Source organism: Galendromus occidentalis, unplaced genomic scaffold (assembly GCF_000255335.2).
Source record: "Galendromus occidentalis unplaced genomic scaffold, Mocc_1.1 scf7180000077500, whole genome shotgun sequence".
Lineage (NCBI taxonomy): Eukaryota > Metazoa > Arthropoda > Arachnida > Mesostigmata > Phytoseiidae > Galendromus > Galendromus occidentalis.
The window spans coordinates 942,645-963,618 of NW_003805488.1; the positions used below are offsets into that span (position 1 = coordinate 942,645).

At 50.8% G+C, this 20,974-nt stretch overlaps 2 protein-coding genes across 2 annotated transcripts; one reads left to right on the forward strand and one right to left on the reverse strand.

Moving 5' to 3' along the window:
- The first annotated feature begins 15,248 nt into the window (after positions 1–15,248).
- Arp8 (Actin-related protein 8) lies at positions 15,249–20,610 on the forward strand. The gene is made up of 6 exons (XM_029112408.1): positions 15,249–15,365; positions 15,711–15,894; positions 16,051–16,711; positions 16,817–17,232; positions 17,460–17,634; positions 20,289–20,610. Exons 2-6 carry the CDS (start codon positions 15,718–15,720, stop codon positions 20,462–20,464), a joined length of 1,605 nt encoding a protein of 534 aa, XP_028968241.1. The 5' UTR covers positions 15,249–15,365; positions 15,711–15,717; the 3' UTR covers positions 20,465–20,610.
- On the reverse strand, positions 17,462–19,114 carry LOC114828404 (protein kinase gsk3-like). Its single transcript, XM_029112409.1, has one exon. It carries the CDS (start codon positions 18,881–18,883, stop codon positions 17,783–17,785), a length of 1,101 nt encoding a protein of 366 aa, XP_028968242.1. The 5' UTR covers positions 18,884–19,114; the 3' UTR covers positions 17,462–17,782.
- Positions 20,611–20,974: the final 364 nt, after the last annotated feature.

Here is a 20,974-nt window from a genome sequence, read left to right on the forward strand (position 1 = left end):
CATGGATTTCAAGAGCAAGGCTGAAGTTATTTTCTGCTTCTGTTTTGTCCCGGTCGCGCACACACTCACTCACTCACTCACTCACGTGTCTCTCACTCTCATGGAGTCTGTGAGGAATTCTCATTCTTGTGCCGGAGGAGACTCAAAACGGACATTCCGAAGATAATGGTGATACCAGGAACGCTCTAAGGCGATCGCGATCATCGGAGGAAAAATGAAGACTTTGAAGATCGTTGAGACAAACCGCGAAGTTAAATGGTACCATCCCGTCTACTTCGATTTGTGGTCCTTGGACCAAGCCGAGATCGACTTCAAATCGGCGCCCATGTCTCGCCGCATAGACCCTGGGTAGGCCGAACACCGTGGAGGTAGAGCGTCTCCAGGCTTCATGACATGGTACACCGCTCTTTCCACTTCCTCGGTACACCTTCAGACGTCCTTCAGAAAATGATGTTTTCTGTGAAATTCACGATAGAATTTGCCGTTGCCGACGCTAGCACAGATTATTCAGCGAATCACGAGAAAATTACGCACTAAAATGTCGGGGAGCCCAAAAATAATGGGGGAAACCGAGAGAAGAGTTGTCCCGTCTTCTCCTCGTCATCAGCACCATGACGAAATGGGGCGAGGGAGCTCCGACTCCACGAATGAATGGCCGAAGGGTACGTCATCAGGGTTGAAGCGACAATAATTATTGTTGCACTTATCGGCGGCGGAGAGTCGCTGTGCCTCTCCTTGATTAAGAATATTTCAGGTCCTATGAGAAAAATATCACAGACCCCTGAAAACACCAGGGACAGTGCGTCTGCGAATGGTATTTGATCGTTCAACTTCCGTCGATCGGGTATTTGATTTCCTTTCTATTGGACAAGTTTCGCTTGGCGTGCGACTCGGAAAATACGGCTGCCTGATTTCGGATATGTCGTCTTCGAAATTTTGAATCGAGCCACCAAGTCGTCAAATCGATCAGACGACTCTCATTGTTCGTTCAAGTTTCATGTAGCTGCGACCACAATCGTGGAATATTCTGATACGGTGGAAATTTCTATTCTGGTATACCAGTAGCTTGAGGAAGACGTCGCTCGTCACGACTGCGCGGAGTATTTGCAATTTCAATACTCTGTCAAGGTTTTCGGGAAATAACCACTGATTTCACTCGATTGTTGACGGATCATCGTAGCTAACGCAAAATGACAGCGCAGAGTCGCCCGTGGACGCGGTATATAGGAAACACCATTCCAGCGCTAATTCGTGAACGCGGTATATAGGAAATACCATTCCAGTGGTAGTTTCAAGAAAAATACCCTGTTTCGAAAGTTTGCCGTACTTGGCTTCTGGGTCATCATTTAAGAGCTGCTCATCCGAGTCATCGATTCCCATTCAGACGACTCCCCCGAATTATTCTTCAGAGGTTTGGAGCTGCTCTCAATTTCCGGTCAACGGACTCACAACCTTAAGCTTCCGAGATTTCATTCATCCGACCAAGAGGTATTCGCGTCTTTATGCGCGAAAATCCTTATGTAGCGCGAAGGTCCTCATCAATTCGAATCTAATTCTCCGATGGAGAACGCTGGCAATGGCGGTCCTGAATCCAAGGCTCGGCAAGGAACCCGGATGTCAGCAGATTCCTATTTGTCTAACGAATAGGAGTCAGTCGGGAGTACCGAAACGAAAAGTTTCAGGAACGCTGCTCAGGACTGAATTCATCCGGTCCGCCTTCGACTCCAGAATTGCCGGGCTTCCGGCTAGTGTAGAGTGCTGTGGAAAACTTCTGCCTCCAACGCCAGAGAAGCTCGAATTGGCATCTCTCGAGTCGCTGCGCGCATATGTTTCTCGATTGACGCGCCGCGCCGCTCTTCGTCGAGCGCCTAAAACAGCTGAGATCTTACATATTACATCGGGCTCGAGATGTCCCGTCAGAGACATGATGACGAGCGAATAGAGGAATCGATCCCTGGGGGAGCTCCGTTGATTACTTTCGTATACTCCCGATAGCTCGGGGAAACAGAGAACCGAAACGCTCGGTCGGATCATCTCATGCTTTCTGTTCTGTCGGATCGCGACGCGAACTTCCATTCTGAATAGTGACAACGAAAAATTGTTCCGATGGCGGCGCAAACAGTGTCCCTTGAGGGAAAATCGTGTTCGAGAGGGAAGGAGAGCAGCAGCTAAAAGACGGAATACCTGGGTGAGAAAGGAAAGATACCGAAAGCGATTCGAGGAATACTTTAAATGATTGACATCAAAATTTGGAGCATGGCCATTAGAGTAGATCTGATGTCGGCCCGGGTCAGAATTCAGCTCGAAGATATGAAATTGTTGTCACCGAACAACAACGGCGTCTTCTTTTTTTTTTGTTATCCTTGTGACATTCGGCACCGGCTCCGAAATGATGTCGTTCTCGTCATGGATGTCATCTGTCAACGCGAACCGCGAGCCGCAGGAACTTCCTTAAGCGAGTTTTCGGGTGACGATGATCCCGTCACGACGGAAAGCAGGCGACAGCAGTAGAGAAGCAGATAGCATCACAGGTAGGAAAATAACTTCGGAGATACCACTGATAGGAAAAGCATGAATATCCATGACGGAACCGCGATTATAACCTTGGGACGCATGTGCAGGCAATCGACCAATCGGATGAACAGGTCCATTGGAATACCTTTTCGCCTGACATAACCCACAGCAAGAACCCTTGATCCTTGTTTCGCACGTGGAAATCGTCCCCGCAAAGTGCAAAGTACACGCTGATCGCTTGGCGCTTCTTATCAGCTTTCCGGCGGGATCCACATTGAGCAGTTCACACATGGGCCAGTAGATCATTTCCCGCGGAGCACTTCTCCACCGCATCGATTGGAGATCCTGGGATTCGGTTCCTGGTTCCCTCGGAGAGCCTTTTCCGAAATGAAATGATCCCATCACTCGAATTTTCGTCGACTTTCTTGATGCTTCGCCTATGCATTCATCCGGTACCGAGAATAATTTTTTTGTCAATGCCTCAAAAGCGCTCAGATGTGGAATGCGAAGAAGAAGGCTTCGGTCGAAACCATTGAAGAAGAGCGAACATCCTCTCAATGCATCTGTATATGTCCATGCCAAGGGACGGGCACGCTTCAGAGCAGCGCCCAACAAAGCCACCGATAAGGTTTAAAAGGTGATCCGTGGTCATCCTGTTCAGATAAGATGACGTAGTCAACGATGGATCCTGAGAGCACAGCCACTCGTGTTCCCTCCGCTCCTCGCTGAGCATTTTCTTTCTGTAGTTATAGCTGCTCGCGTGCATTGGCGCACCCCTGATCGAGACACACATCTTGTACCGGATCGTTTACTCGCTCACTCTTCCGATGGCGGACCATCGTGGGAAAAGAATTTCAGCGTAGAGACAAGATTTCCTTGGCGACTCTGAGTTCCGTAGCTTTGCTGATCGGAACCATTTCGGAAGCTCAATCGTGACAGAAGTGACGGTCGTTTTTTCGGGTCAGAGTCTCCATTCTTCTCATTTACTTCATTAGCTCCGACTAAATTTTTATCGGTCTCTTCCGATCGCCATCTATCGTCGTCGAAACGGCCCATATCTTCCACTTCGGCTACTGTCCAGCGCCAAAAGACTGATGAAGTGACTGGAGAGATCGAGGACTGACCAAAAGCCTGATGACAGGGTCCCAGGGACTAGGTGCGTTGTTCGTATGAGCTCCGTCCGCTCTGTAACTTGTCCTAGGGAACAAACGATCTCCGAAATCAACAGGAATCCCTCTCACATCATTCAGATGAGAATGTCCGAATCAGGTAGAGATTTTATCTTGCTCTCGCAGGTAATATTCCGTCTCCTTTTCGCACGGTGGTTGAGTCCTCCATCTCGAACGTACTCGTTCCGAAATAGATACTGACGCGACCGAGGAGCTGAATGGCTGATTTTTCAGAAGATAGAAGCAGCCGCATTTCAGGGAGATGACAGATCGTCCGTGGTCTCATTTGTCAAGCCGCGGCGCGCACCAAAACAGCGTCGGGTAGCGCGTCGCAAAAGTCAACGCTTCGAGTCATCGAGTCGAACGACCCGTTCGACTTCCAACGATTCGAATGATGTAGCGATATGATCAGGATGGTCCGAGCAGATGAATAAACAAACGCACATATAAACAGTCGATGCAAATTTTTGGATGATCGTGGTTTCGTCTTCTCTGACTTCTCCGAAGGCACATGCGGTACTTCGTTTGCGTCGATGCCTCGAAGGCGGGCGAGGCATCGCTCGAATCCAGTATCTCGCTCCATCAAATTCATCAGGTTGTCGAACTGTACGAGCCTACCAGTAGACTCGATGGGATGCCGAACGAGGAATATTACCGATGTTCGGGTAGTTCAAAGTGATTTCGAGGGAGTTTTGAGGAAATACGGAACATAACTCGAATTCTCGGAATTCGATCCCATCAAAAGATCGATGTCCGTCGATGTCCCCCGACCCATGGCAAGCCACGGACCGGAATTGTCGAATAGGTGCAGGGACGGCGCTCGTCGGGAAAGTACGCGCGGACAGGAATGATTTATGCTTGGATGAATCTGCTCGTTTCGGGGCTGTTATCGCATTGTCGACTTGTTCCGGAGCAGTCACGTTATCTCTCCGACCTTCGATCTCTCGAACTCGCGAATAGACTGAAGCACGTATTTCTGCGGCTCATTGGATGTACTGATCACCGCGGGGTCCCGGCGACCAACGTTAGAGCGTCACCCTTCCCTAATCAGTGTTTGTTCGGGATGAGCCCGCCACCGTGGCTTGTCATGATACCGGCGAGAAGCCATACACTTGTCGTCCTCTGGATTTTATCAGGAACACGGGACCCGTGCTCGAGCTCGTCACTTGGTGTTAGGACAAGGAAACTATTGTTCCCCGTCATGCTAATGAGCGTACCTCCGTTCGAGATTTGCTAAAAACTGACCCGAATCAATGAGGAGCAATAGGTGATTTTCCTATTCAGGGCACACAGTCAAGTGCAGCTATTTGCAAAGCTCCGTCATATAAATTTCGCCGAGCCGGAAAAGACCTGCTCGAGTTTGCGGTGATCAAGAATCACGTGAATTAGAATCCGAGGTAAAAATCGCGTGGACCCTCGGCACCTGCCACACTACTTTGGTAGAGTAAAAAGTCGGGTCGTGACATCAGGAACTGATTGACGGTCGATTCCGTTAATCGGTCTTCTTATTATCGTCGCCTCCCGGCACTCTTCTAGCAAAGAATGATGTTTGTCTATGCACCGCTCATTCCCCAACCGATGGGTGTATCCCTTGATTCCCAATACCCAAATGAGCGACACACAGCCCGATTGTCAGAGAGCGCCGTCTTATGTCATCGTTTTCAGGCGGAGGAGTATCGGCCCCGGCCCACACCGGCATTCAGTCTAACCGGGGCCCATACCAGACTCAACATGGGAACCTCAGAGGCCGACGGAAATTATTATCTCACTCTCACCAGCCACACTCATTTTCTCAATTTTTGGGGCTTCCGGGAAGGATTTTGTCAAACCGTGATCCACCACCGACTGCTTCTCCGCGTACTTATGTATGTATCCAGCTCGCCTGTTCTGTAGGCTTCCCGCATCACCGCCTACCAGTCAGCCAACCGCTAATATGGCTCAGCTGCATGGTCACATAGCTCGGAGCTGCCGCTTATTTGGCTCGGCCAAACCCTTCGATTTTCCAAAATGAGCTTTTTTTGTCTCGATGTTAATCACCGAAAAGTAGATTCAGAGTCTTGAGCGAGCAACTGGACACGCTCATCAACAGAAGCTGACGGAATTCAAGCTTCGGAGCCACGTCGTAAAAAAGTCGGACGATGAGCTTGTATCGCTAAAACGACTGCACGGTCATTGTGTTGTCCAGCCCCTTCGAATCGACCGCACATAGTTTGGCTAAGGATTATGAACACGAGCTGCGAAAGAAGCGCTGGAGCCAGTCTTCCCCTAAGTGATCTTCCCGCCTGAGACCTGATCACTTGATATCTTCCTCCACCCGCCTCCGATGTCCCCCCAGGTGACTCTAATAATTGTAAGTCATACTTGTCAGATTGAGCGAGAATCTGGTATCATCTTCTGGCTCGCAGCGCATGACGCCACATTCCCGTCGAGGAACGACCGGGAACCACTCCCTTTTCAGCCTGTAGCCCAGAAGTCACCGCCACGCGCTTTTTTACTCCCGTCAGTTTATCCGGGAAGCTTTCAAACTCAGATATCGATATCCCGGCGGCTCCTGATGCAGCTAATGCCCTCGAAGCAAACGCAGGAAGCAGACGTAGACTGCTCGAGACCCCAAGCGACATATGCCACGGTGGCATTCACGGATCCTGCATTTCATTCTCTCTCCCACAGAATGTCTCATCGCTTCTCACTCCGATGCAGTCACTTGAGGCGAAACATTCGCAGCTCGTTCCTTTAGAATGCTTTCTCCATCGGAGCCGGCTCTCTGCCGAATGTCTTCTCACTCCTATCGAACAGGTTGAAGCAAATCACAATGGAGGCTAGGCGCCGTCGCGCATTCCGCGCCGGCGAGAAGCCGCAACCAGCATGACCAACGACGACTATGACAACCACGGAGATGACGATGGTCTCATCGAACGATGAGTAACCGCATTCGTATTAATCGAGGGCTCGGGGAATGAATCTCTGGATTGTAACCTGACTTGACGCGACTCTTCCCGACCGAGAACGTCGTGCGATCCAGCCATCCTAGGATTCGCGAAGTTGGGAAGGAGGGTTTTCGGATCCTCAGAATGAATATTCAGGTCGGCAGGGGCAACCACCGAACTCAACAATTTCAAGAGAGGGCGAGCAGACAGTAGCTGTGCTCAGCTTTTGTTTCCAAGAATTTTCAATGGTCCGCCGTCATGTGGAGATTAGCGCGATACGCGCCGACCGGTCCACTATTTCTTGGAGTAGTGCGATTTTTATGTGCTACCGTTCTCCGGACGGATCGTTTGTCTGTTTCACAGACAAATGGAGATCGACTGATCAGATCTTCCACTGTACGCGACACGTTCGTGCACCGTCTGTGGCCTCGAATAAAGCTCCCGTTTCGACTTTTATTCTGCTTGTGGACTTATAAATAATTTGGGAGTCTCAGGACGGCGATTCTCTCCCGTCAGGATGGCCCGTATGTTATACCTGATAGGACGTGATTCCTCTCACTCGACGATTCGATAGACTAGAATCTTGCGACGAAACCGGAGACTTCTTGGAGGATCCATCAATTTCTCACCGAAAAAAAATATATATTCTGGCTTCGTCAGCCATCCATCGAATTTTCGATTGTGAAAGGATGTTGAAGATAGCAGCAAACAACACGAGGGGAAAAGTCTCGTTCGGTCGAAGTGCTCGACTCGATTCCAGAGACAGGGGGAGGAACCTGTTGCCCGACGGCCAAATCCCGACTTTGCCTCAAGTCGGATTTCCTCCTTCAAAGTTGCACTGCTAGAGCTGCGGCGTGGATGAAGCCCCGGAATACCCACCACCGGCACCGGATCAGCAGCGGATTCCCAGCGTCAACCCGATAAGTTTCTCGGCAGAAGCTATAATGACATGCTCGCCGCGTAGACGTATCCAGGTTCGGGGATCTTCACAGGTAGATTCGTATGCAAGATAGAGTGAGGCAAATACGTCATCACGTCTCGGCGGCGACGGGAGAGTCTCGCTCCATCCCCTCCCTGGTATGTAGTACCAGAATTCGGTTCTTTCGTCTGGCTCATCGAGAGCATATTTCGAGTAGATTCCATGAGTCTTCGAGCCCCATATCGGCATCAGGGCTCCGTTCGAAATGGCGACGCGGTCATCGCTGAACAGTCTTATCAGGACGGTAATTTTAGTTGGCTGCACAGACGTCCCACGCCTCACGATTTATTTCAGCCCACAGAATGACTGCTGAATTTTAACATGGCTGGAGCGAATCGAGAGAAGCATTTTAAACCTTCCTCAATCGGAAAGGGAAAGAAGAGCTTCGACTAGCCGTTTGGACCGATCATGCGATGAGCATGAGCGATATTCGTCCCTCCCGTACTCCTGTGCTCCTCTGAAAGAAAAGGTTTTCATTGCGGATGCAAGGCACGTAAGGTTCTTATGGGAAAGGAATTCCAGCTTCGACTGGTGCGAGTGAAGAAAAAACCCTGAAAGACATCTTGAAGAAGGACATCTTCGATTCTTATCAATTTCCATCTCTGCCCAAGTTTCCACCCACATATCTTGGTGGAATCGGGACTGTGGAAGTAATAACTCTGCAATTCTGCAAGAGCTTCCGACGATACTGACAAGTGTGCGAAGTAGAAATCCCTGGTAGAAGGCCACCGATCATCCGTCCTCGGCACTCATTATACCGTGTTGATGATATCCCGACAAACACGATCGAAATATTGAGATTTCTCGAAGACTCCGCATTCTCTCCCGCCTGTCCAATCGGTTTAGGCAAGAATCGATCATCCATCAATCGGGAGACCTACACCGTGTTCTATGTAGTTCCGGGGATAGGATAGAATCGGGTACTGACTCGATCTATGAATCATTCCATTCCATGTGGCTCGGATGGTCGACCTCTCAAAGACCCCGCTTCCTGTCGAGATGGAAAAATGTCGTGCGACGCGTGTACCTACATGTGTACTGGTTGGCAGTTGGAGCATCTTCTGTCGGTTCCCTCGGCGGGCTGAGATATGCTTCATATCCCTGGTCTCTTGTCACGCTCAGTGACCTTCGCTTCCGACATTCTGTGACTCGGATCTCATATTGGTCGGGGATTGGTAGGGGGATTCGGATGCTGCCTCGTGTCTCATGCCAGTGAGTCCCTTCGCGGGCGACGCATCGATCTCACGGCGGATGCAAACAGGTTGTCTATCGACAACGATGATGCCGATATCCTCTATTTTTCGTCACGGGATGACGGCTTTAGAGAGTTTTTCCCAATGGACCCCCGAGCGCGAGAGTCTGCCCCAAGCGTCACTCGTTGGAACTTTCCCCCGCGGAGACGTTTGCGTCTACGATGGCTACGGTTGGTTCACGGATACTTCGTCGGTGAATCCTGTCGAACGAATTTCCAGAAACCTCTCGAAACCGAAAGTTCCCGGAAGTTCGCCCACTGACAACCTCCCCGAGAAATTGGTTGCTGCTTCTCAAGTGCATCAAGTGTGTGGGTCAAGTGAAAATTTCCAGGTCGAGAAGTGTCCTGGGCGCGAGATCGGCATTACGAAGCTTACTTCGCTTCTCGATGCCGCCTAGTTCTGCATCCGATGTATCAACGTTTCGCTTATGGATCGAGTTCCAGAAGAGATCCGTGGAGAAACTTGAAGTCTCGAGAATAGAAGCAAATCCGGCAGCCATTCTACGGAGAATCAGCCCTTTGGGTGCTCGACAATTGCTGTATGATAACGTAGCGATTATATGTCCGGAACGCACCCAACAGCAATAATAAGCATCCTCGTCGAGGAGAGACAGCACCAACAAGCGGCCCACGGGTCGATTAGGTAGCTGCCGCGATGCTAACGGGAATGAATGACACTCAACGGGCTCCCCCTTCCGTGGCCCCGTCTGCGCGCAGTCAGCGCTGGGCGAAACTTGGATGAGCTAGGAGTGCCCGATCCACCGTTCGTCTCTTTCTCAGATGCTGAGATCGGATTACGTGCTTTGCCTTCCGTCTCTTAAATGGTTGCCATATTTTTCTGTCTTCGCTTTGTTCTTTTCTCTCGGCGCTCACTCTTGATGGGCCTTCGTTTTCTGCTGAGCAACAAGGACTTCTGCCTACGTCGATGAAGTTGAGAGATTTTCCTTGATGACATTTTGACGTAGGAGGGGCTGAAAAATCGTGAGCCCTGGTCTAGGCGATATATGCCCCTGATGATAATGCCTCATGATCATAATAAGAATGCCTGATAATTCCGATGCCCCATTCATCTACAGAGATAAATACAGTAAGACCTCGCTTATCGCGGTCAATCGGTTCCGGAGGCTTCCGCGATAAGTGGGAATCCGCGAACAAGGATTCGGTTATCCTGGGGAGTGGTGTTCCGACTTGGAGCTTCAACGCTCTCAGCGGGGAGGACAATTATTGTTCGGAGAGTTATCCTTTACTTTATCGATAACCAGTCTCTGTGGTAAGCTGCTATGTCACAATGCACAATTCTTGAGACTGTACGCTTCATGGACTACATATGAATTAGGGCTCCTTGTATCAGTCCAAGTCTATTATTCCCACAAACTGTGGACGTCTGCACGCACCGAGTTCTGAGATGCCGTCTCTACTTTCAGAGCTCGCATCAATCTCTCGGGAACCTCTCCGTGCATTCTAACGACTACGCCAGGCATTGCTCGCAGTATGCGCGGCAATTCTTCGTTTTCCATAATTTTATGCTCGGGAAAAAAAACCGCGATATAGCGAGGTCGCGATGAATGAGGTCGCGATAAGCGAGGTCTTACTGTACATACATTCACATCGTAGGTCTGAGCGGTCGGACGCGATCGGACCTCACTGCCGAAACCTCCGATATTTCTTGCACGGGCAGATTTGTTCCCCGGAGTGAGATGAGCGCCTGGAATGGAATGAGCTCGACCGTCCGGCCCATTCGCGGGGGAGGCCCCGCCCGATTTGCTCGATGGAGCGGCTCAGCTAATGAACGGAAACATATCCGTAGATTCCGAAAAAAAAATTTTCTTTTAAAAACATTTGACTTCACCCGATATAATTTTCTTCTCTTGTCTCCATGAGAGAACCATCAACCCGGGAACACCGAGCTACGGAGCTCTTTCCAGGATATGATATTTCCAAGTTCGTTTCCCAACCGGGACTCCCCATTCTCCACGACCGACGTCGACCTGAACGTCTTTCAGAAGCTCCGGATCAGGGAATCTTGCTTCGTTACTGGCGCCTCAGGAAAATCCCATTTGGAGGATTCGAAACGAAAGTAATCCTCGAGCACTAAATCTCATTGCTTCAGGATTTATTGTTTATCTCCGGTCGGACGTCGAGCGTGAATAGGCTCGCTTGTCTTCGTCTGATTCGGATCTGTTTCGTGAAAAGGCACTGTTTCGAGGTGAATTATTGAGAAATTCCGTTTTCTCGCTTGTCCGATTTCCCTCAGATGACTTGTGGCACGTTCGAAACGCTCCCTTCTTCGTTGGAAGTCCCCTGGGAATAAATCAGAGATGAAGTTTCGGAAATTAGATGTCCGAATGAAGTCTTCGGATGTCAATGATATCGGCAATAATTGATTCGGCCTGACAGGAGAGAGGGGAGATAGCGGGGAGACGACTCGGGAGCGGGCCCTCGGATTCTCCGAAACTTCCAAAAATGCGGAAAAGAGACCATGATTGTCGCTAGTGACCTGTGAAAGGGTCGAAACTTGTATCCGCGATTTCCGACCGAGATCAGACCTTTGAGGTGGAGATCGAATCACGAACAGAACGTGCTTTCCTTTCTCATCGAATGGTCCTCCTGCAGATTGTACTGTGGATCAGAAAGAAAGAAGAAATACATAATAGGAGACGAAGCGTCAGTCGCAGCTCCGTCGGTGCTCAGCACCTCTGAAGAAAGAAACAGCGAATTTCGATCGATCGATTTTCTGATTTTGTGTTGACTGTGTTCCCTTCTCGCTTCGCGCTGCAGACGGACGAGACGAAAGAATGGGGGACCCAGAAGACAGTCGAGCTCAAGCTGTCAACCGGTGTAGCGGCTTTGGCAGTGCGCATTATTTCGACTGTTCAACTTAACGAATAAGTCGACAAAAAAGAAACATTCTCTTCAAAATTCTCGACGACTTGCTGAGCTTCACTCATGGCCCAGGAAGCGGAGTGAGTGACCGAGCAGAGAATATGGAACTCAAAGAGGGTTACTCATCGTCAGACGTCTAGCGCAAGGGCCAAAGATCACCGGAGCGGAGCGTACATGTAGAATCGGAATCCCTCCTTCGCCTTGGCCGAACACTGGCACCCGCACGCTCTCCGATCAACTCCAGGCTCCCCGGAGTTTCGTCGATTCATTCCCAAAGAGAATTGATTCATCGACTAGAGAGCTCAATTAGCGCCCGAAAATGTATGGACCCAACTCCCGTGATTTCCCCGAACAGAACTTGGCGCCCCTTGAGCGAATCACATACGAGGACACCTTGACTGATTTTCCTAGGGTCCTGAGTAGTGAACCGCTCGCTTAGAGCGCTTCCTTGGAGTGGGGAGAAGGTTCGTTGCAACGACGCGTCTCTGGTTCTCTGAAAAATCAACGCCGGAGCGTCGATGTGGGGGTGATGATCGAAGAACACATGAGCGACTCTACCTCCGAAGCGACCAACCTCCGATGTCTCCGGAATAATATTTTGTGGAGTGTGGAATATAGGAGTATGCTTGGTTGGAGGACTGACGTGACACGCGTCTAGTGGAATCGTAGAGCAAGATCGGGTTCGACTTCGCCCCATGAGAGAGCAGAATTTGCATGCTCAGCTCATAAAGTCGCATCCCAACGGCTCCCGGCCTTTAACGCAGCGTTTGTGGGAGTAAGAGTCATGAGATATGTAGCTGGGCCTGCGGAAGCCCAAGCCCCTAAGGAGGATTCTGGTCCCATAAGTGAGTGAAGCGACGTCCCCAGAGGCAAGGATGCCGCGAAGATGACCCCTCCCCTATGGGGAGTTCGACCGGAGACTCCCTGTCTCTGAACGCAATTACTTCCGTTGCACGGAAAAGGTTCTACCGACCCTTTGGGTGAGCTTTTACCAGATAAAACCCACCGAGTGAGGCACACGTGAGTCAAACTCCCGAATCAGAGCTCAGTCAGACACTAGTCAAAGCTTCGAGGGCAACGGATACACTTCAATGCTTTTGGTCTCACTTGGAGTTGAAAGGATGTTTGTGCAAAGTGCGAAGCTTAGCTCCGGATGTTCCCTTAGCAGAATCGCTGGAAGCTGGGGCAGAAAGGCACTTGACATGGCCAGGTTTCTGTCCAGACTTGCCGAGCGGATCAGCTTTGATAACAATAATCGATCGTATGGCTCTGGGAACCTTGATCAAGGGGTTCTGAATGCATGACGTCTGGCCGGTTAGGGCCGGTAATTTTTTATTTTTTTTCTCCCAGCCGAATGAGCCAGCCCCGGATACCGACACCGAAAAATGGGCGAGCTCACCCTGAATGCCACTCGCGAGGCTCCTGTGAATCTCGAAATTCCGGGAATGGATCACTGACTCGACATCGACGCTGCTCAGGGTACGGTTGTCGGTCGTCATCCTCGAAGTATCAAAGACTCAATCCACCTCGTCTCTCGTCTTCACTTCCGATTCTATCCCGGGGCATTCCGATCTCCTCCTTTCCTTCTCCTCCCCCACATGCGTCTCTTGGCTCTGAGGTAATGAATGAAACACTGCGCGAGGAACTCAGCCGCGAGTCTCCGTAGATTTGAGTCTGCCTGCATCCAGCGGAGGATGGAAAACTCACAAGAAAACGCGCTTGTCGGCGGGAAAGCTCGGCCGAAGCTTCAAGAGGGGTCTCTGCTCCAATCTTTACAAATGAGATTCTCCCGATCCCAAATCTTTCCGATCAGCTGAGATAAGCTCTGTGTCATTGAAACTTTGCCAGAAGGCGATAACTTATATCCACACAAGGCTCTGTAGGGAAGTAAGCGGTCGATTTGAGCAGCGAGTCGTTTGAACCACCAGGCCTCCAGTCATGACCTGAATGCTTTCCGTTCTCGTCGAAACCGATGCCGTCTCGCAGCTGCGACTAATTCGAAAGCGCAGGAAACGTCATTTGACGACAACGTGGACGAAGGAGGAGACTGCCGAGGAGAAGTGACACACGCGATCCACCACCAGTCGGTGACTACTTCTTCCGTCAACGACATTCGCCCAAGGAAAGCGATAATCTGTTCATTGCAAATTGAAGTTTCCTCGTCTGCTGCGCGAGATAATTGTCTCGACATACGATCGTCGAGCGAGCGGGCGAACGGGCGAACCCACCGCTCACGTACGACTCGGCTCGATCGATGATATTTGGAAGCAACGAGTGACAAATGGTCCGAGACATTTTCCGAAATATTCTCCAGTTTTCATTAAAACAGGCCCGCGTTCGTCATGGCATGGGATAGACTTGTGGAAAGCTTCACCTCCTCGGTCAAGCTGTGAAGTTCGATTACGACCTCCAGATCCTGTTGTTCCGGATCTCTACGTATTATCATTTATCATTCACTTTACTATTCAAAGGAAAATCATCGTTTCCCCCCATCTTTCGACGAGGATCAATTCCTGCATGGGGAGCAAGGGGATGAGCCTTTCTATTGTCACAAAGGAGCTCTTATCATTTTTATTGCGACGTTGACATCGATAACGACCACGACATCTCAGGGGGGCAGGAAGCCTGAAGGGCTTGTTGCTTAGTGGTGTGTGTCCCAGCCTGATGATGATCTTATGCCGACGTAACGTAACGAGGGGCGTTTAATCACGAAATCATGAATATGCATCAGATGTCGTCATAATAATTACACGTTTCCTCCCGCATCTCTCAGGAGCTTTACCATCACGGAATTTTTTCGCGACGCCTTCCAGACGGACATCGAAACTCGAGCCGAGAGGCCTCTATTCTCGTAGTCAACGTCAGGTTGAAGCAACTGTTTGAAGACAGAAACATGGGAATTCGTATAGGCCGATAGAGCGAAAGGAGGAACCGAAAGAATGAGCTCCACGTTCCGGGAACGGGTCGAGGGAAAATGGGAAATTGGGGACGCCACGTGCCCTCGACGTGTTTTTGTCGCCATCAGGACCGACCTCCCGTCAGGATCGTCTTCCGAGCGAAATAACGACCGGGATCGATAAGTCCCGCGATGACCCCTCTTTCGCCAACTAGGAGCATGACGGCTCTCCCCGTCGATGATCCATGTGAACAGTAGAGCAGATCGAGCTCCGCAAGTCTCGTATGATCGCGGGATCGTCACCACTCTCGCGAGAGGCTCGCGATCCTCCATTCGATCCCAAGGATCCAGCCTGCGGATGCTTCTGGAGTCGAATGGAAAGTCGCTTGAGATATGAGATACTCGACGATTGCGATCCCCAGACGAGAGAAATTTCCCGCGCGTGGAGCTCGCGCGCATCGAGAAGCAATTGCTGCGAGACAACACTCGGTGGCACACGGAGTCCCTCGCTGGCGCGCCTATCATTTCGTGTGCCGAAAGCCGAGAGCCGAGAGTCGGTCGATGCGCGCCACGGCAATGAGCTGGGTGCTCGGCTCTGAGCTACTGCCATGTCCAAACAGATGTCGGCGGAAAAGCTCACTCAATAATTCTCACAAGTCGTTCACTTCCAATGAGTATTTCGCTCAGCGTACGTTCTCTCCCGCCCTTTGATCACGAGGATCAGCAGTGAATCATCCGAGCCGGGGTGAGTATTCCGTGGCGTGGAAGCCCCGCCGAACCTTGATATTCGAGAAACCTTGAGCGCTCCTCTGGAGCACCGTAGAGCTCCCGTCCCAACGAACCCGGAAACACTAGAATTACGGAGTCCCGTCTGTCGGCTTGGAAGGAATTCTCACGATGAACGCTTCTGCTCAGTTTCCCATCGATCGCTCTATGGATGGACATTCGTCAGGCTCGCCTTGATTTTTTTCCGGTAGCATTCGCAGTGTTTTCCCATCTGTGGATGAACTTTCGCGACGTGTGCCTTCTATACACAGGAGATGCGCGCCCTAGCCAAATTCATTAGCATAAAGGACGATTTCGTTTGCAGTTGCCACATGGAGGACCCTTCGGCGACATGGACCAAGCCATCAGAAGTCATCGTGATCCATCCGGGCAGCAGAAACCTCCGCATAGGGTTCGCGACTCAGAGCGCTCCTCTTGTCTTCCCGCATTGTGTCGCTCGCCGGCTAAAGACTCCCTCAGCCCCGAAATCTCAGCCATACCTGCCGAAAGTGAGTACCGACTGCATCTGATGTTCTCGTGGCAGAACTCATCGGTTAGGAGGATTCGAAGCCTGGCCATTGGGCATAATATCCGCCGTCGCGTCGTTTTAATTGATCGCTGAGAGAGCCGCAGCAGGGTCTGATTCTGAGTCGCAACCTTTCCAGACAATCCGATCACAGGAATTATTCCGCTACGTGAACGACAAGGCGGAGCAGTTGGGGAACGTCCTCGCTAACAGCGATACCTCACAAGGAGTCAAAAGGTCCGATATCGATGAAGCGGATCCTCTCAACGTCGGTCGTGTGACGCTAGACATCGGAAGCGATTATCACGAACCCGAACAAACGCAACAAAACGTCTTCGGCGAGGACGCTCTCAATCTGTCCCCATCAGCGAACTTCAATTTGCAGTGGCCAATGAAAAAAGGTCGACTGCACCTCCATAGAGGACCTGGCGGGAGCATGTTCTCCGCTCTCCATGATCTCTTTGACATTTGGATGTGGGCCGTGACAGAGAAACTCAAAGCAGAACCGAAAAACCTCTGCGCGGTTCTGGTCATAGGCGACGTGTACATTGGTGAACACGTCAAGCGAATGCTCGATATGATGTTCAACGAGATGGGCTTCCGAAAAGTTTTCGTTCACCTCGAAGGCGTGTGCGCTGCTTTCGGAGCTGGAAATCCCACAGCGTGCGTAATCGACGTCGGTGAGTCGAAAACCCTGGTTGCTTGTGTGGAGGATGGCATTTCCTTGAAACAGACGCGAGTCCTCATGGAATTCGGGGGAGGCGACATGACCCAGCTGATGTGTTTTCTCTTCAAGGTGCGTAAATGCGATTCCCGTAAGTTCATCGGAAGTGACAGCTTAACTCCGATCGTTTCCCTCCGGATCGAACCCGCGAAAAAATACTCACGCCGTGTTTTGCAGGGAGGTATGCAGTGGCGGAACCCCAACCCCGATATTGTGTACGACGCACGATTATTGGAGAAGGTCAAAGAAAAATTCTGCCACCTAGACCTCGACCATTGCGGCTCGGTCGACGGGGAAGTCGCCTATTCGCCTCCTGGGAGAGCTGGTCCCCAAGTCTTCCCGGTCTCAGTTCAGGATGAGGCGATGAAGTGTGTTCTTGGTTTTTTCGCTCCTGAAGTTCTGTCTCTGACCGGACATAAGGGAAGCCATCTCTACGCGCCTCAAGCCGCGGATCCCCAAGATCCCCACGATGATTTCTATATTCTACAAACTCAGCGACGTCGAGGAGACGCTGAGTTCGAAGATGGGGAAGACGAAGATGGAATGCCTGTCGATCTCAAAGATCCCGTCCGTCAGGAAACGATCCCAGTTTCGCAGGTGAGAGAAAGTTCCAGCAAATACCGAACCCAGAACGTCATGTCAAAGATTCGATTCAGCTCGGAGACGGTGACTCGGGCCCGTAACTAAAATGAAAATACATCTCTGCGTTTTATCCTCGATACCGTACTATCCTTAACTGATGTCTGATACATTATCGCGTATATCTTGATATGACATTCGTGGAGGATCGAATCCGTTGCAAACTCTACTTGCTCACATCACAGGTACTCGGAATCGACGTCGTCTTGCTGCAGTCTGTCGACCGGTGCGAGAACGAGGACGTTAAAAGGAAAATGCTGTCGAACATTCTCATCGTTGGTGGAGGACTAGCCAACTTCAAAGGCGTGGCCAAATGGTTAAAGAATCGTCTTTCCACGCGGATGCCACAATCGTTCAAAGGTACATTGGTTACGCTCTCCGCATCGATCTCTATCTAGGAACTCAGAAGAAGAACATTGTTTCCACAAAAGATTTCCTTGCTCGCATCGAGCTGCTTTATCCGAGTAGACTGTTCATCGGTAAACAGACTCGACGGCGAGTCAAAGACCTAGATTTCCGCCTGGAACGGCTGATTGATGTCGGGCTCGTAAGTGAGCTCCTCGTCGGTGAAGTTGAACAAGTGTGGGTAAGAAGAGCGGAATTCGTGATTCTTGAGAACATTGAAAGCAGGATGAGCCAGTGCGCTCCAAGCAGTCGGCCGGGAACGATGAGCATACTTGAGCAATTTCTCGAAAAGATCAATCACGGCTTGGGGGGCTCTATCCCCGAAAATATCGCTGAGATTTTTCCTCTGCACTTGGTGGTCGTTCACGCCCGGTCGCATGCCAATCTCCTTAGCTTCTTCGGCTGAGGGAGATCCTAGGATGTCCCTGATGCACGCCCACTGATCCACGGTGTCGGCCCCGCGGAACATGGGCCTTAGCAGGACGAGTTCGCCCAGGACGCAGCCACACGACCATATGTCCACTTTTGTTGTATACTCGGCGTTCTGCTGAAGCAGCTCCGGGGCTCTGTACCACCGAGAGCACACGTACGTCAGATTGGGGCTTTTCGGGTCCTTGATGTTCTTCGCGGAACCGAAATCACAAATTTTCACTATTTGTTGGTGCACGTCGATAAGGACGTTGTGCGGTTTGATATCACGGTGAGCGATGTTCCGTCTATGCATGTGCTCGAGGCCCCGGAGAATTTGGAACATGATCGAAGCGATTTCCTCGTGCATGAGCATCAGCTGTTTTTCGTGGCGGCGGATTATGTGCTCCACGAGCGATCTGGGAAGGAACTCCATTATGATGAAGACTCGGATGTGGTTTTTAGTGAAACGCTCTTTGTAATAGTACTTGATTCTCACTAGATTCGGGTGCTTCAGGAGCAGCATGATATTTATCTCTTGCATTGCGGCTCGAGTCCTCAAGTCGATTTGCTTCAATGCGAAAGTTTCCCTCTCAGACGTCAGGATTCGCGTTATGTAACCGAAATTGCCCTTCGCAATGAAACGGCGTGGCCGATAAGTGAGAGAAGATGTTTTCGTTTCGGAGTCGACCCCATGTACTGCAGCGACTTTCCAATCCATGGGATCGTCGAAGTCGACGCTCGACGCCGACGACATCTCCCCGCTCGAATCTCCCGTATCCATGGCTGTCGACATCGGTTTCGGGTCCCGGTGGGCTCCCCTTTCACACTATGAGGGTTTCGGGTTACGGAGGTGGAAATCCTTGTCGCTGTCAGCTGACTCGGAGGAATTCTTCGTTGTGCGAATGGAGAGTCCCCACTCTTTCCGCTACTGCCCAGGTGCTTCTGAACACCGGAACAAACACAAATGAACGTAGATGGGGAAGAAGTTTTCCGGAGAGTCACTGACGCACTTCGTTGTCACTCTGCGAGTGAGAGCAGCACAGCTCCCCGGCATCGAGCGCGCCGTGGACTCGAAAGCGAGGTGCTCAGTTCGCAGGCGATGAATTCATAGCGCAGATCGGTACAGCGCATGAGCGGAACTATTTGTCATCACAGTTCACTGGTTTCGAGGTTGGATCTTCGACGGACAATAATTGTTCCGATCGCCCGTTTCATGCGCTCTCCTAACGGGTGACAGCCAGCGCGCGAATCACGTGGGTGCGTGTTCGTTCGATTACAGCTGAGCACGACATCGAAGACCGATGACGTCGATGTCGAGAGGATGGACATGCGAAACCGCGGCTCGTGTGAAATAAAAAACCACGGAGCCGCACGCCGCACAAACAGTTCAACACACTAACGACTGCTGAGTGCTGAGGCTCTCTCTTCGAACAGCCCGGTCCAACATCGGAGCGATGCGATAACGGGTTATGTCATCATCGGGAGTCGGGGACGATCACGAGTCAACGTACTCTGAGCTCACCGGAGCCCTGGTCGCCTCCCAACCAGTGTCAGCTAATTCAAATGATCAAGGAAGGGGACGGATTCGGTGATCCGACACAATGTAAGCAAGAAACATACGGCTCCAATGCCAGCGAGATTCTCGACTCTCGGTATCCACTGGAAATTCGAGCGTTAGATTGGCTCATTGCTGGGATAGCTCAATTATAAGTTTCCGGTGGATTGGCTCTCGAGGACTCAGAATCTTGCATCGAGGGTTCACCGACTCTACTCTCAGACATCACGAGAGCTACACAGGAGACACGGCAACGTACATATTTTCGGCGACAAAGACGTTGGCTTTCTCAAAACTAAATAATGTCTCACGCTGGAGCGATGCCAGCATTGGCTCTCGGCCGATAGTAGCGCATTGAGCAGAAGTCTGCTGAGGTGCTCGCGAACGCTCTGACTTTTATTTTGGATGATGGTAAACACGAGAAAACGTCTGGCCGCTAGCCTCTGCTCCTGGCACATCCTCTGAATCTCTCCGCGGCGGAATGGCTTCCGCGGTTCGAACGATCGTACGGTGTGCTCGTTCCATCCTTTGCTGGAGTATTCAGTCCTCTGCCATACTCAGAGCTCATCAGCAGCGTTCTTGCTAGACAAACATATAAAGAGGAAGAAAGAGTCCGGTCTCGCTCATCGATTGCTCATTCCAGACGATATCATCGAGATTTCCACCCAGCCGAAAGACCTACCGGCTGATTGTTGCGTGTGGCGAGGAGCTGCTCTCATGACTCATCTCGATACTAGTCAAGAACTCTGGATCACCAGCAGAGAGTGGACCCGCTTCGGCAGCAAAGTTCTCAGGGAGCGAGCTGTTTTCGGATGGTGACATGGTAGAATGAAAAGCGAAATATGGGGCTGTATAATGAAGCGTAGAGTATTCTGAATTTCGTAGCGGGTATCCTCGAACCACGCAGACATGTCGTGCTTGGTGTTCCTCCGCATGAGAAGGAATAAAGGAGAAGGCTGAAATGATATATTTTTTTCCTTGACTTTCGGCAAGCGCAGAGGCGGAAACCTATTCATAGATTGTACATCTTCAGGCGGAATGCTCAAAATACCGGAATATTTTCGTTCTCCCCCAATCTCTTTTTCCCCGCGGTATGAAGTGGAGAATCTCTCCCATCGCGGTGAGCGTGTCTCTCTGAGGCTCGTTTTGTCGTCGATGATAACGAGAAGGCCGCGATCGAAAATGCTCATTTCTATCAGCGCGTCAAAGATTACGAATTTCGGTCTTTATTCGATACCGATTCAGTGCTTTCCTGCCGATTTCGAAGAATTTTATCGCGGGTCGAGGCCCTCCTGCCTGCCCAATCAGTTCCTAGCGGCTGAAATGACC